Source organism: Aquila chrysaetos, chromosome 3 (genome assembly GCF_900496995.4).
Source record: "Aquila chrysaetos chrysaetos chromosome 3, bAquChr1.4, whole genome shotgun sequence".
Lineage (NCBI taxonomy): Eukaryota > Metazoa > Chordata > Aves > Accipitriformes > Accipitridae > Aquila > Aquila chrysaetos.
In genome coordinates this window covers 51216573-51230769 of record NC_044006.1, presented here as the reverse complement: position 1 = coordinate 51230769, position 14197 = coordinate 51216573, and the positions used below count along the sequence as shown (strand labels likewise).

Genomic DNA, 14197 nt, shown 5'->3' with positions numbered 1-14197 from the left:
AGCAGGCAGGGGAATGGGTCTGAGTTACGATTTGCTTTGTAAAACACAAGCAACGATCTTTATCACACGAGCCAAGAAGTTGTGCAAGTCTTACAACAACCCAGCTCTAATTCCTCTTCTGTTCCCAGCTGCGAGGCCCTGGCTGCGTTGGGGTTTGGCGTTAGGCAGCAGAGAGGGACGTGCTCTGGTCGGTGCAGCCTGGGTGTCCCTCTCTCCAGGCTCCACGAGGAAGGAGCAGCTGCCGGCTGAACCCACGCACGTGGCCAGGCGCTTCCTCTCCCAGCCCGGGCGAACGTGCAGCTCAGTACTCGGGCATTCTCCCTGAGCTGCTGACTTTGCACAGAAAACCTTCACAAGGTACGTCAGGCAAAAGTGAGGGATGAAGTGTAAAACCAGCTCCTAAATAGCCTAAAATCTCAAGTGTCAAGCACAGGCAGCTCCCGGTGAGAAAGTTTAACTTTTATGACAAGCCTTAACCAAAAATCCTGACAGTTAATTTTGCAGTAATACAAGGGGCAGGGGTTTTTTCCCCATTGCTGAAACGAAGGAGCTGTCATTTGGGGAGACTTGGATATACAGGGTTGAGAGGGAGCAGCCGGCGGCTGTCAGAGCCCAGCGCAGAGTCTCTGCACACTGGTTTAGCCAGACTCCAAGATGCAGCTGCAGGTAGATGTCATCTTCTCCCCTCGCTTTCACGTGCGTGAGTACTGCAGATGCTACTCCTGCCATGACTCCATTTCACCAGTAACTTCAAAATGCAAATTAGTCCAAGAGAATAATTTTCACAATGACCCAAACACAAATACAACGATAGAGTAATTTCCATTTCAGTATTTCCATAAGTTATAGTACAACGATGTGATACTGCATGCCTAACCCATTTGTCTGCAATGATACTGCATCTATGCATACCCTCAGTTTACAGTCAACATTGAAGGCACCCACCCCAAGAAGACAAGCAAGACCAAATTCTTCCTGGTCTTAAGAGGTATCACAGAAGACACCCAACAGTACCTTCAACTGACTAGGTAGTCAGACTGTTCATAACACATTAACCTCCCCGTAAAAGTAAAGGTCAAAATATCAAAGCTTACTCCAATCCTGGTTTTTGACTGAGGAAAAATTTCTTTTTTTCAGTGACATCTACACCAACAGATGTCTTTTCTACACAGGGGAATTCATATAATTTATTCTCAAGCTGCAGGTGTTTTTATAGCTTACATGTCCAAATATTAACTTTATCTTAACCTAACTTTATAACTGAAGCTGAACAAGACATTTGATGTACTACACTATTTCCGTAACAGAATACCATGTGTGCATCTGTTTGAAAGGTTTATTTCTATCTTCATAAATACATAATTTTCTAAACACTGTGCAAGGCACCAAAAAATTAAGTAAAATCTTTTCTTTTAGAGTATTTTAATCTCTTTTGACTCAATGAAGTAAATAAGAATCTGAAACCACCTATTTGCCAATTACAAGCCAGCAGTTAAGGCAGGTACCATTGATACAGTGCATGAATTTTCTATTGCAGTTATTTAAACAAGCAGCGTTTTACTATAGAAGTGCATATACAAACTGAATTTCAAACACCAGCAACCCAAGATAGGCACCTAGTTATGAAATTTCCTTGTATGTGTAGTAGAATGCCAAAAGTTCTTCCATAAAGTGCAAAGACTATGGACAATAACACTTTCTTTTGAGCATTTTGATACCAGTAACATAATACAACGGCTAAACATTTATAAATGTGGTTTCCATTACAAAAACATGTTCCACATAAAAGCTTCATAATACAATCCAGAAACAGAACTTGTGCGTGTACATATTTAAAAAGTTGAAGCTGTACTGGCATACTTAGGTACCGGGTATATATTTGCTGACCTCTACAGACACGCACTAAGTTTATAACCAATTTACATGTACAGTCAAAATCATTCCGCTTTGAGCACCGTGATATCTACTGAGTTTTTCCATTTGAGTGACGATGTGCAACATCCGCCCTGGTGATCTGCAACTGAGCATTGCCTGTAAGATGATCTGGTTCACAGCTCTCACCCAGCCCTCCCCAATAAACAGAACCTAAAATTAGTGTCTTCCCAACACAAGCGCATGTCAGATGTGGACAAATACATTCATGGTCCCAAACTTAAAACAACTGGTAAGAATTTCACAGTGATCTGGTTAAGGAAGCACAAAGACAAATGATTACATTTACGATGAAAATTGCCTTAAAACTCAAATGAAGCTAAACTGTTATATGATGAGAAGCTAAAGGAACAAAGTAATAACCAATTAGAAAAGTGGCTCTTTCCCAACTAATAACAAAAAACCTACAGCAATAAACTTAGGGTCCTACTGCTGCAGCAGCCTTTGAGGTAGGTGGCGATGGCTTAAACCGAGGTAGGTAAAGTCCAAACTTGTTTTCAATCCCTGCAAAAGTGGCAACTGCCAATTTATAACCACCTACATGGTCAGGGTTAGGAGCAGGGAGTGTGATCCTAGATTTAGGAACTGGCTCTGATCCAGCTGGTTTTCTGCAAAATAATAAAAATAATAAATTAATTTCCATAGAGTAAAACCAGTATTCACAAAAATCCCCTCCATAAAGTAAGCTGAATGAGACACCTGAGTGTACCTCCCAGCAAGTAACTAAATTAAATGCTGCAATGTAATGAGAAATACCCTGTTTTAAAACCTTCCAGAACAGTCAGGAGCCTTCACCTTGATTGAGTATGGTCAAATCCAGATAAAATTTGTAGTGTATGAATCAAAACTGAAGCGTCGGGGAACCCGGGTTCGTAAGTCTCTGCTACAGTGCATAACCAATCCAGGAACCTAGCAGAGTTTAAGTAATTTTTGTGGTGGCTTTCAAACTACTGTCCCCAAAGCTTCGTAAATGGTCTGCAGCTGCTCCTGGGATCACATTAAACAGCAACATACACATGCATCTGTATCATCAACAAAGACAGAAGGCAGAGCTGAAGCTCCAACAAATAGGTTTTGGACTTGGTGACACCTATAGACTCTTTTGGATGTCAAATGCCCTGCCTAATCAGGGGCACAGCTCCTCCACCAAACTAATGAGGAATAATGCAGAGTGTATCCTGACCTGGCAGGCGTCACATTTCCCCTGCAGTTATATCCCCAGCCCATTATTTAGCCTCTCACTGTCTCTGTTTACACTAGCACAGGTCCCCAGCTTGAAACAGTGATATAAAATGTGGTAATGTCTTGCTGTGAAACAGGTATACTGGAATATCATCCTAACCTCCACCAGTGTGGTGTGGCTTAAGTAATATTTACAAAGCCTTTGCAACACGTCCAAGTGCAGCTTCAGGGTCCCAGGCAGATTCAGATACCACATACTTACACTCCCCCGAAGTCCACGTAAAACCATCTCTGCAGTAGCTCGTAAGTTACGAGAGTTACACCAAACTGAGGAGAAGATCGAAATACACGAGCTTGAAAGAAAAGAAAAAGAGTTCCTAAGTGACAAAAACCACAATTAGGAATCACTCAGTAATCAAAGCTCTTTTACACACCTCCTGCTCCTTTCCACAGAGCCTTCGGACCTTCCTCTCGAAGGATCTTTGCAAAACAGTCTACAACGCCGCTGTAGGTGGTCTGTCCTGCCCGGGCTGCCACCTGTAGCCTTGTTTTGATGACATCCGCAGGGGTCACCAGAGAGGCTGCAGGCATACCTACACAACACGAAATGCATCTGGTGGGTATCACCAACTTGTCACATATGCTACATACCTCATCTACCAAGGGGTAACTGTGCCTTTTGTCCTTCTAACATGAGAATTCAGCCATGTTTGATTTAAGTAGAAGCTGGAAAGGAGAACAAGCAACAAGAGGCAGCCGTTGTGGATGTGGCTTCACCCAGAGAGAGCTTCTCCTAGAGGAACAACCGTACCACATGCTTCCTGCCAAGCTGGGAGGCACGGGCTGGATTTTTCAGCACTAACCAGAAACTTGCATAGTTAATAAGCACAAAGTTTTTGGAGGTGAGGTCGATCTTTCCATTTCCTTTTCATACCTTTCTCTGGTTCCTGGCATTCTGGTTGCACACTGCGCTAGAATAATCTGTACACGCACCGCCCCCGCAGCAGTGGTACGGAGAACCAGATAATGCCATACACGGTCAGCAAGGCATGAGAGCTAACGTTTAAAAAAAGGGTCATTCTTCTCATTAGGAATGGCAGACTGCTCAGCTGCAAAGCCACAGCTGACATTCTCAGCAGAACACTTGGAGGAAGATTTAAATTTACCCTAGATAATCAACTGAAAGCAAAAAATACCAAATTACCAATAGGTGGTATTTCTAAAATCATTTCTGTCCGAACTGGGGCTGCCCATGTTTAGAATTAAAAAAAAAAAAAAAAAAAAAAGAAAAAAGCCAAAAAAAGCACTGAGACTGTACCCAGAAGACACTGTCTCTTATGGTTTTATTACTTTTCCATTCTGCATCTGTTCCAAACCAACTTGGTCAGATGTAGATGCATAAATCTCCTTTGCTTTTTTTTTTTTAGGCTTAATAATTCTGTAACAACTTTTGTCCAAACCAGCATGGTCTGGCTTCAAGCACCAGAGCACCCTTCCTGCAGACTGCTCTGAGAGATATAAGCGTGTGCATATCACCAAAATAAGAACTCCTCCTCCTCTCTCGGACCCCCCAAAATAACACACATGCTGAACTTGCACAGTGGTCAGTCTGGCGGGCAAGTACTAAAACCCGGTAAAGATTTCTGAACTCCAGAAATGTTGAAATTCCTCTTTGCTTAGCCTTACCCACACCAGGATATTGGTTGAGTCTTCAATTTAAAGCCGGACATTTGTCCTTCAAAAGCCAACCAATGTTTTCAAGGAAAAACAAAGGACATACTTAGAAACAATTCTGCTTACTACCCATTGACTTCCATCTCCTTATTCCTCATTCCTTATTACTGAGGATATTTTGAAGTTAAAGATGCTTTAGTCCTGTTTTTAGTAGCTATGTGTACAGGACAAAAGACTTTACAGACAAAAATTTACAGGTCGCTGCTGTGAGGAGCTTACAATCAAAATGAGACAAATGACACAGCAGGAGCTGACAATAAAAAAGAGGAGCGAGGGGAGGAGAAGGAAGTCAGTGGAGGCAAATAAGCAGATGGAGCAAATTAAGGAGCGATCCTGTAGCTGATATTGGAATCATCTCCTCAGAAAATGCTGTGGCACAACAGGTTGAGGCATCTGGTGAACAGTGAAAACCAGAAGCAGATCAAGCTAGATGACATGCATGTTGCACGTAACCCTAACAACAATGAAATGGAAGAAAATATACCCAGCACAAGCAATGCCCACTGGCAAAGGATGCAGGTGTGCAGCTGAGCACGGCCAGCTTGAACATCCCAGCACCACGGGCTGTGGAAAGGCGGAGTCTCCCACATCCAGCTGGAGCTCATGCACATGTCTGAAGTCTGATGACCAGGCGAGATCCCCAGCCAAAGCAGAGACATCAGCCCAGAGACCACGCCAGCGTTTCAGAGGTGGTGGGGGTTTTGTTTTGTCTTCTCCTTGACTTTCTTGTGGCAAACCAGAGCGGACACATATGCCCCCACCATGCTTTACTTATACCCAATAAAAGAAATGCCTTGTTTTTGTAAATAGTACGATGAGTGTTGTATCTTTAACGCCGTGATTTGCTCATGAGAGTTAACCTAGGATGGGATTCACAGGAAGCACTGGATAAAATTCACATTATAGCTCGTTTGGTAAGCCGTATCAGCAACAATAAAGACTGCTTCTGTGCCTGAACTTCAAAGGGATGGTTATCTCAGTCTGCAATCACCTGACAATGGCTAGAAAGAGAAAAATAGGAAAATCTAAGAAATGACTTGGCTTAAAAATGCCAGCTTATGTTTCAAGTCTGTAAATACGATCTAAAGTTCAAAAATTGTTTTGTTCCATTAAAATGGGTGAGAAATAAGCTGGCTGTAAGCTCCTGTTGGGGGGCTTGGAGGCTGGCTCTGGTTTGGCATGGGGGAGGGGAGAGGACAAGGGTGTTTTAAGCACCAGTCATTCGAACACAGCTGGTTTTCCTAGTGCCAGGTCAATTCCTTTGGACTAGAAGCTACTGAATACAGAGCTATATGCTTCAACAAGACAAACTACTTGATCTTAGCTATATCCTACGCCCAGACACTGGCTATAAAAGATCCCTGCTTCTCAAGAGACCCAGCCCCATGTGTAATCCTGACCAAGAACAGTTTCCCCAGGCAGAAGAAAGCTTAAAATGAGAAAACATAGCTAAACCACCTATCTGTAATGGATTCATGCCACTCCATCATTTTTCTCACCTGACAGGTCACAGCAGCCTGTCAGGGGCCACGCTGGAGGAAGAACTCGGCTGCAGCTCAGAGAAACCAAGCAGCCTCCAATGAACACGATGGAAATACCTGCTGATGTGAGCCCTCCTGCTTGCTACACGCTCCTCCAAAGGTCCTGTTGCACAAATTTCCAAGCCCATTTGTTTCCTGAAGGGAAGTGGATGTAGCAGGACTCTCAAGCTGCCCTCTCCAGGAGGCAGCTACCAAAAGGTGGTCCCCTTTGGGCAGAGAAGCTGGGTGCTGTGCCAGGGACCAGCTACGCAGCAGATGCAAGGGCAAGCTGAGGCTACAAAACCTGTCTCTGTCTTTTCCCTTAGGCTCTGGTGCACTCAAGTTAAACGCATCTGTGACAAGTTAAGCCTGATTTGGCTCTCCTTTCTCCCATGTTACAGACTGAAACAAGCAAGTGCTCAAGATCACAGTCAGCACCTCTGTCGTATCTGGGTACGCTAGGAATCAGCAACCTGTGGCACAGCAGAAATGTTTTCAAATTTTTCTGTTTTGTTTAATATAAGAAAACCGATAAGGGTAAAATCCTCATGAAACCAAGTAACTGCATGGGATACTGTGGGTAGCAAGTAACTCATCATTTTGTCACATTTTATGTCAATGTGTTTGGACAGCTGTACTGCTAGCATGGCTTTTGGACTTCATACTAAAACTCAAGATTCCTTTGATCATAAAGAATTTCACGAATGCCATGATTTTATTTATAAATCATTTCAACAAAACTTTACCAGTCAGTCAGACACAGCCAAAACCAGCACAGTAGCTTCACAAGGAATGATGATATATGTTAACAAAACATCAGCACTTAAATCTTCCCCTTTCTTTTGCCTCCTGAAATTATGATTATACCAGGAACTTAGAATATCTTTATTTTTAACATCAACTCACTCTACAGCATGGTAGCTTTCCGTTATTTGGGTGCAAGATTGTAAAATACACTATAGTTGCATATAGTTCTTCTGAGCTTTTCGAAGTTCTCACTGCTGTAACTATTGTGCTGCAGGTGCAATATAGTGCCATGGAAAAAGAAATTTGGGCACTTACCAGCTATTGATCCAGCCAAGAGCAGATTTCCAGGGCTGACCCTCCCATCTTCATTTGCAAATGAAGCTTTCAAGTGAGCATAACAGGGGAAGTAAATGGCAGAGAAGGGGATGTCACGCAAAAAACATGCCTTAGCACCCTGTGTTGAAAAAGAGAACAAGTTTTGAGAATGAGCAAATTTAACATGATGAACTATGAACATCAGAGAGCAGAGCAACATTTTATTTTTTCGTTTTGTTGCAAAGGGCTTATAGAAAAAGCCATTTCTCCTCTCAAAAATTTGAGAGATACATGTATTTCACCCTGCTGAGGAGTCTCTGTGTATTGTTTCTCGGTTCAGTAATTTCTGTCATTGTATTTATCTTGTCTACTTGTTGTTCCTCACTCCCTAGTACTGTAGTTATTTGCTGGTAATAGAGAAAATGTGATGTGTTGGAGTAAACTCTGATAACACCTTTGCAGAATTTTAAATAGTTGACATGGTAGCCATGCACCTGTAGTGGGAATTTAGGATGTGTCTGCAGAAGATTGAGCCACAGGACAGGTCTGTCCCCTCTCATTCCCACTTACAATAAATACTTCAGGGATCCATACATCTATGCAGACACTGCAATTGATAATCCAACATAAATCGAGGAAAAGCGGGAAAGAAAGAGAGTAGGGCCATAACACTAACTCTTTTGCAGAACAGTAGCAGGATGATTTACTTGTGATTTTTGAAGTACAGGTCATCTGGGACACAGTTTGTTTCAAGTAAGTTTCAGCTCTTACTGTTAAATTTGCCTTGCTATCAATTTTGTAAGTGGTACAAACAGCCAACGAAGTTACCAGCAATATAGCCAGCTTCAAACCTAAGAGGATGGCAAACAGGCAAGTAAAGTTTTAGGGTAGCAGCAGGCAATCAACTGTTTTTCAAGCAGCGGGGAAAGCAAAAAAGCCACTAGGGGAGGCAACCAAAATAAAATACCAAATAATATCCATGTTCCGAAAGCAAAAGGGACTTGCAATCTGCCTTTCCTCAATATGGAGATCCAGAGGACATCAGAGCCTGAACACATCAGGGCTGAGACCAGCAGGGAGGTACAAACCGGAGGTGGCTTTGGAAAATGGGCAAAACGTTCCGAGCTTGAGAAAGAAATGGTTTGCGGATGAGCGTAAGCCTCTTCTCTTTGAAGCGAGGGTGGAGTTGTGGTGAAACTGCTTGAGGTTCATCCACGAGCCCTCACGGGCTGCCCTTGTTACTGTACTTCTCTTGTGTACAGGGCTACCAGGGCATGGCTCAGTGCCAGACATTTCACAGGGGACATGCTAATATCCACAGAATTTAATTAAATCTAATGATACGCCTGGACATATCTGTAAGCTTAGCTTGTACTATAATAGCAGTTAAAATACAGTGCTTATCCAAGTTGGATGCTGGTTATCAAGCAAAGACACAAGAGCTGCAAGGTGTCAGAAAAACTGAAAAGTCACCTTTCAGCATGGCAAGGCAGGGGTGGGCGAGCAGGATGTGTGACAGGAAAACCACGTCCTGGGAGCCAGTTCACAGATGCTAATAAGTGCAGTCTGCAGTCAGAGAATGCCTCTGAGAAAATAAAGATTTATCTAACAACAGACATCAGGTCTTCTAGTCAGACTTTCTGTGTGTCACAGACTCAGTTACCGAGCACACCGAGCACAATCACGCTCTGCTCCAACCCCAGCTGCTTTCCACCACACTTTCTCAGCTTATTTCTTGACGTTTTCAGACTGAGAACTGACTGCTTCCCCTGACGGTCCGTTCAGAGGTTAATGACTCCTGCTGTTAAGACCCTTTGCCTTGTTGCTCAGCTGGATTTGTCTGATTTATGCTGCCAGTTGCTGGTTCTCGTTATGCCCTTCTAGATACACTAAGGAAAATGCCATAAAGGAACTTGAAGCGCTGCTGTTGCAGCCGCTCTGCTGTTCACCCACGCTGAATGGGGTTATCAGCCACAGAACAAAGCGATGCTGGGCTGGATTCTCCTCTCAAAATTACCTGCAAAGCCCATACACTTTACTTTGAGGGCACAGAGGAGGTGAATCTTCTGTATTCACCAGAGACACAAGAATTCTGGCCTGTCATGCACAACAGAAGCCCATTTTACAGTTCACCTTTAATCTTCACATAAAAAGAAAAGACTGTGGTTTTACCAAATTCTGTATGGAAAAACAATTTTTTAATGATCAAATGTCTGCACTGTATTTACCTCACAGAAAAATTATGAAACTCACTAACAGAACATTCACAGACCGACATGGTTTCTTCAAAGATTTATTTTTAGAGCATGCTTTTCCTCAGAGCAAATCTCCTCGCTGCCTTTGCCCTCAGGGCACATTACTTTTATTTTCTTTGCAATGTTGTCATTAAACACTGCGCACATTTTTTCCTCCACATTTTTTTCATACTCTGAAATATCTTGACATAGTTAAAATAACTTAAGGAAATCAATAAACTCTAAATGTGAGCAACTCTTAACTCAACCTGAGCTGCTAATATTCCTCTCCCTTCATTAAAAGGCTCTTTTTCATGGGGCAGAAACGGCATATTGTTAATATCATTAATAATACACATTCAGGTACACAGAGAGCGAGGGATGTCCGTCAACTTAGTTGGCTCAGTGTAAACAAAACCTGGATCAAAACTTGGATCCACTTTAATAATAACCCAGCTTGGCTCCGGTCCAGCATCGCTACAGTCTAAAGTTTCCCCCCATCGTTCCGTTTAAAGTCTGGGAAAGTATGTTTAAAAGCAGGCCTCATTTAACTTCAAGTTAATCATCCGCAACCAGCCTAGGCCAATTAGGAAGGCTTAGGGAGATTGGCCACAGTATCTTGAAAAGCAAAAGAAACATTTATTTTACTTCTCGCACCTTTTTGATGTGGACAACGTGCTGAAAGCCAAAAGGAGTTTTAATCAATCCCCAGAAAGCTGTAAGGATCATCCGCCCGAGTTTATTCTGGCAGCCAAGGTGCAGATCTGCCAGGCATGAAATTGTTGGGAGATCCTACACACCATGACATGCGCCTGCCTCACACAACAGCCAGCTGGCTCCCATCTTCAATCTCTTTAATAACCTTAAAGCTCTTAATCTCGAATAGTATCTCACTGAATAAACCAATAGAGGGAAAAAAACCCTGATTGTCAAAGATCCGGATAAATAAGCCCAAGTCAGCGCTGGGGCAGGTTCTTTAGCATGCTAATTCCTGCTTATACCAGCTCTACCTGCAAATAAGGCTCTAAACAAACTATTTCTACTACAAGGGGAGGGTAATTATACTGACAAAGGCACCTCTGTGTCGGGTTGGGCAGAAGGAGCCGGCAGGTCTGGGAGACGCAGGCTTAACCTAGTCTCCTGCAGTGAATGCACATTGTCTAGTGCAGGGGGAAAAATGCCAGACTGGGGGGACCTAGCAGCATTCAAGACAACAGTGGTGCACCTTGTCTGAGAGGGTTATTTAATGCTTCTGGCACCTGTACTTACAGCCACCCCCTCTTTTTCTCCTTTACAGGTTTAGAATTTATTTGGCATGTATAATTGTTATTTTGATCCTATAGCTACAAACAATAGGCAGCATGTCATTTCTTGATCATTTTGCATTCTTCTTGGGTTTTACTACAGACTTAACCCTTTGGAATCGGAGCCCTAACAGCACCTAACAGGTTTCATAACAGTCAGTCAAATATTACTGGCATTTGCTTTCAAGGGCTGTAATTTTTTCTACTGTAAAATGACATTGCCTTAAAAGCTGCTATACGTTTTTACTCACATCTATTTATACCAACCAAAATATGAAACTGATTTAGCACATTGGGTTAGAGGAATAAAGCGCTGATTTCAAATGCTGTGCCAGCAATTCAGATTCAGTTTGCAGACAAAAATTATAGCACTTTTTAGTTGGAAGGGCTTTTTTTTTTGGTTATTTTCAAAGAAAATTTCTGAAGAGCAGGTTCTCACGTATGAGAACACAGTCACAAATAGGCACAGTGGATGCAAATTAAGGTAACTCAAAACTTTTACTACTCTGTTTCGTATGTTTATCATCCTGCTGTAAACTCACAACTTCAAGCAGTGAAATACCTCAGCTGTTATCAAAGCAACCAGGTGGGAGCTTGGTACACATCCTGTCACCTGAGATTACACTTTCCAGGTCAACACACCAGAAGCCCATTTATGAAGTTGTCAAAAAAAAGTGAAGAGACTTTTGGAAGCTTTTCTGACTAGTTTTGGAAATGTAAACTGTGTTGGCGGTATCAGCCGAAGCACAAATCTGAGCTAAATACCTTCAAGTAATTGTAATCATAAACATTACCACAACCAAAGTACCCTTTCCTTGAAGAATCATTTACTACCGTATTATTTGCCATCTTCTTGGGATAACAGAATAACTTTGTTGTGCAAAATTATGGAGTGGCATTGTCTGCTATGCTGTAAAACACTATTCAGAATTATTATTTATAAAAAGGGTAATATTTTATTAAACATTTTATGGCAGATATTACATCGATATAAGTTTCTATGATGTACAAAATAAGTAGGTGTACTTACAATGTGTATTTACATGAGCACTTGAAGTCTTTTGAAACCAAGAGAATATAAATTCAACTGACTTTAATGGGACTTTATGCTTATTACTGTATAAGACAGGCAGAAGATGGAAAATGTATTAGCTAATCTTGTATGATTACTTCAATATTCAACTGTGACCAGAAATTAAATAAAATCTATTAAAAATATTGAAAACCAGAAATGTATCCTTTCCCATTTCTGCCAACACAAATGACATATTGCGTTACGTTAAATGATATTTTTTCTGACTGGGATATGTTGTCTCTATATTTTTAAGAATAGCTGTCATCTACAGAACATCTGTAGCTAAAGAAGAATTTACTAGTCGTAAGCTTCCATGCCCTGGTGCTTTCACAGCAACAATTACTGGCAGAAAGAAAACAAACAGAGGAAACAAATTCATAGAATGATAGAATTGTTTAGGTTGGAAAAGACCTTTAAGATCATCCAGTCCAACCACTAACCTAGCACTGCCAAGCCCACCACTAAACCATGTCCCCAAGCACCACATCTACAAGACTTTTAAATACCTCCAAGGGTGGTGACTCAACCACTTCCCTGGGCAGCCTGTTCCAATGCTTGACAACCCTTTCGGTGAAGAAATTTTTCCTAATATCCAAGCTAAACCTCCCCTGGCGCAACTTGAGGCCACCTCTCCTCATCCTATCACTACTTACTTGATAGGAGAGACTAGCACCCACCTCACTACAACCTCCTTTCAGGTAGTTGTAGAGAGCGATAAGGTCTCCCCTCAGCCTCCTTTTCTCTGGGCTAAACAACCCCAGTTCCCTCAGCCGCTCCTCATAAGACTCGTGCTCCAGGCCCTACACCAGCTTTGTTGCTCTCCTCTCTGCTCCAGCACCTCAATGTCTTTCCTGTAGTGAGGGGCCCAAAACTGAACACAGGATCCGAGGTGCGGCCTCACCAGTGCAGAGTACAGGGGGACGATCCCTTCCCTAGTTCTGCTGGTCACACTATGTCTGAAACAAGCCAGGATGCTATTGCAAAAATCCTGCAAAAATCCTTCTGCAAAAGTACTGTGCCTCCCCAAAGGAGCAGCTGGGATTTGAGAAGTACAATGTTTTAAAATACTTATTTACACAAGTAGTTTAGAATTTTAGACAAAGGCAGAAAAAAAAAAAATTTGCTTTCTAGCTTTAAAGAACTACGGGGGTTCAAGCCAGCAGTTAGCCTAACAAACCGTATGTATCACATCTTTTTATTGCTGGAATTAACATGCATTTTATTTCTAAGCTGCGTATCATTACAGATTTGCTAGTATCTGAACACCCAGTGAAGGCGCAGTGAGTCTGGGAGGAAGCTCTGACTTTAAATTGTTGTACTTACTATGATGGACAATTAGTTGAAGTGAAAAACCCCGTCTGTTTTTCCCGATCTACTGGTCTTTAGTTCTTTGGTGGGGAACAAAGAGGAGAGGAGACCTAAATTATCTGACCTGGACTTCTATGCATTGTGATAGCAATTTTCCCCCAAATAAAAACTTAGAGGTACAAAGGTATACCAAGATAATATTGATCTTCAAGGACAGTCTCCTCAAAGCACTAGGATGGTCCATTCTGCTGTGCAGAAGGTTGAGAAACCATGTCAGAAGGCCAGCATGGATGAACAGGGAACTCCTGACTGAGCTCAAATGCAGAAAGTAAAAAGGAAGCAGAGGTAGGTATGGGCTATCCAGGAGAAATACAGAACCACTCCTTGGGCATGCAGCAATTGAGTCAGGAAAGCCAAGGGTCAGTTGGAGTTGGATCTAGTAAGGGATGTGAAGGGGGAGTAAAAAGGGCTTCTGTAAGCACAGCAGCAGCAAAAGCCTAAATAAATTGTGAGGCTGCTGCTCAATGTGGCCTGGAAGTCTAGTGACAAAGTACATGGAAAAGGCAGAGAAATTACTTTAGCTTTGCTTTTTACTAGTAAAATCTGCCCTCAGGCCTCTCAGCATCATGAGCTTACCAGAAAAGTCTGCAGGAGGACAGCATTACCTACAGACAGAGCACTTAAGCCATCTGCACATATACAATCAGTGAGACCCAAAGACATACCTCCAATGGTGCCAAGATAGCTGGCTGATGTTGTTGTGAGGCTGTTACTACCTTCAAAAGGTCAAGTCAGTACAGCGGATTCTGATGACTGGAGAAAAACAAACATCACACCTATCTTGAA

The 14197-nt window shown here is 42.3% G+C and overlaps 1 protein-coding gene across 7 annotated transcripts in view; it reads right to left on the bottom strand.

Annotated features, from left to right (window-relative positions):
* Nucleotides 1-438: 438 nt before the first annotated feature.
* SLC25A13 (solute carrier family 25 member 13) overlaps nucleotides 439-14197 on the bottom strand; it is a 105827-nt gene continuing 92068 nt past the window's right edge. For all 7 annotated transcript variants that reach the window (XM_030008925.2, XM_030008923.2, XM_030008921.2 and 4 more), the window contains 4 exons: nucleotides 7431-7569; nucleotides 3549-3707; nucleotides 3377-3467; nucleotides 439-2540 (listed from right to left, as the gene is read on the bottom strand). In XM_030008925.2, coding sequence (XP_029864785.1) covers nucleotides 2351-2540; nucleotides 3377-3467; nucleotides 3549-3707; nucleotides 7431-7569 — 579 coding nt within the window. In that variant the 3' untranslated portion in view covers nucleotides 439-2350. The remainder of the gene's footprint in view (nucleotides 2541-3376; nucleotides 3468-3548; nucleotides 3708-7430; nucleotides 7570-14197) is intronic.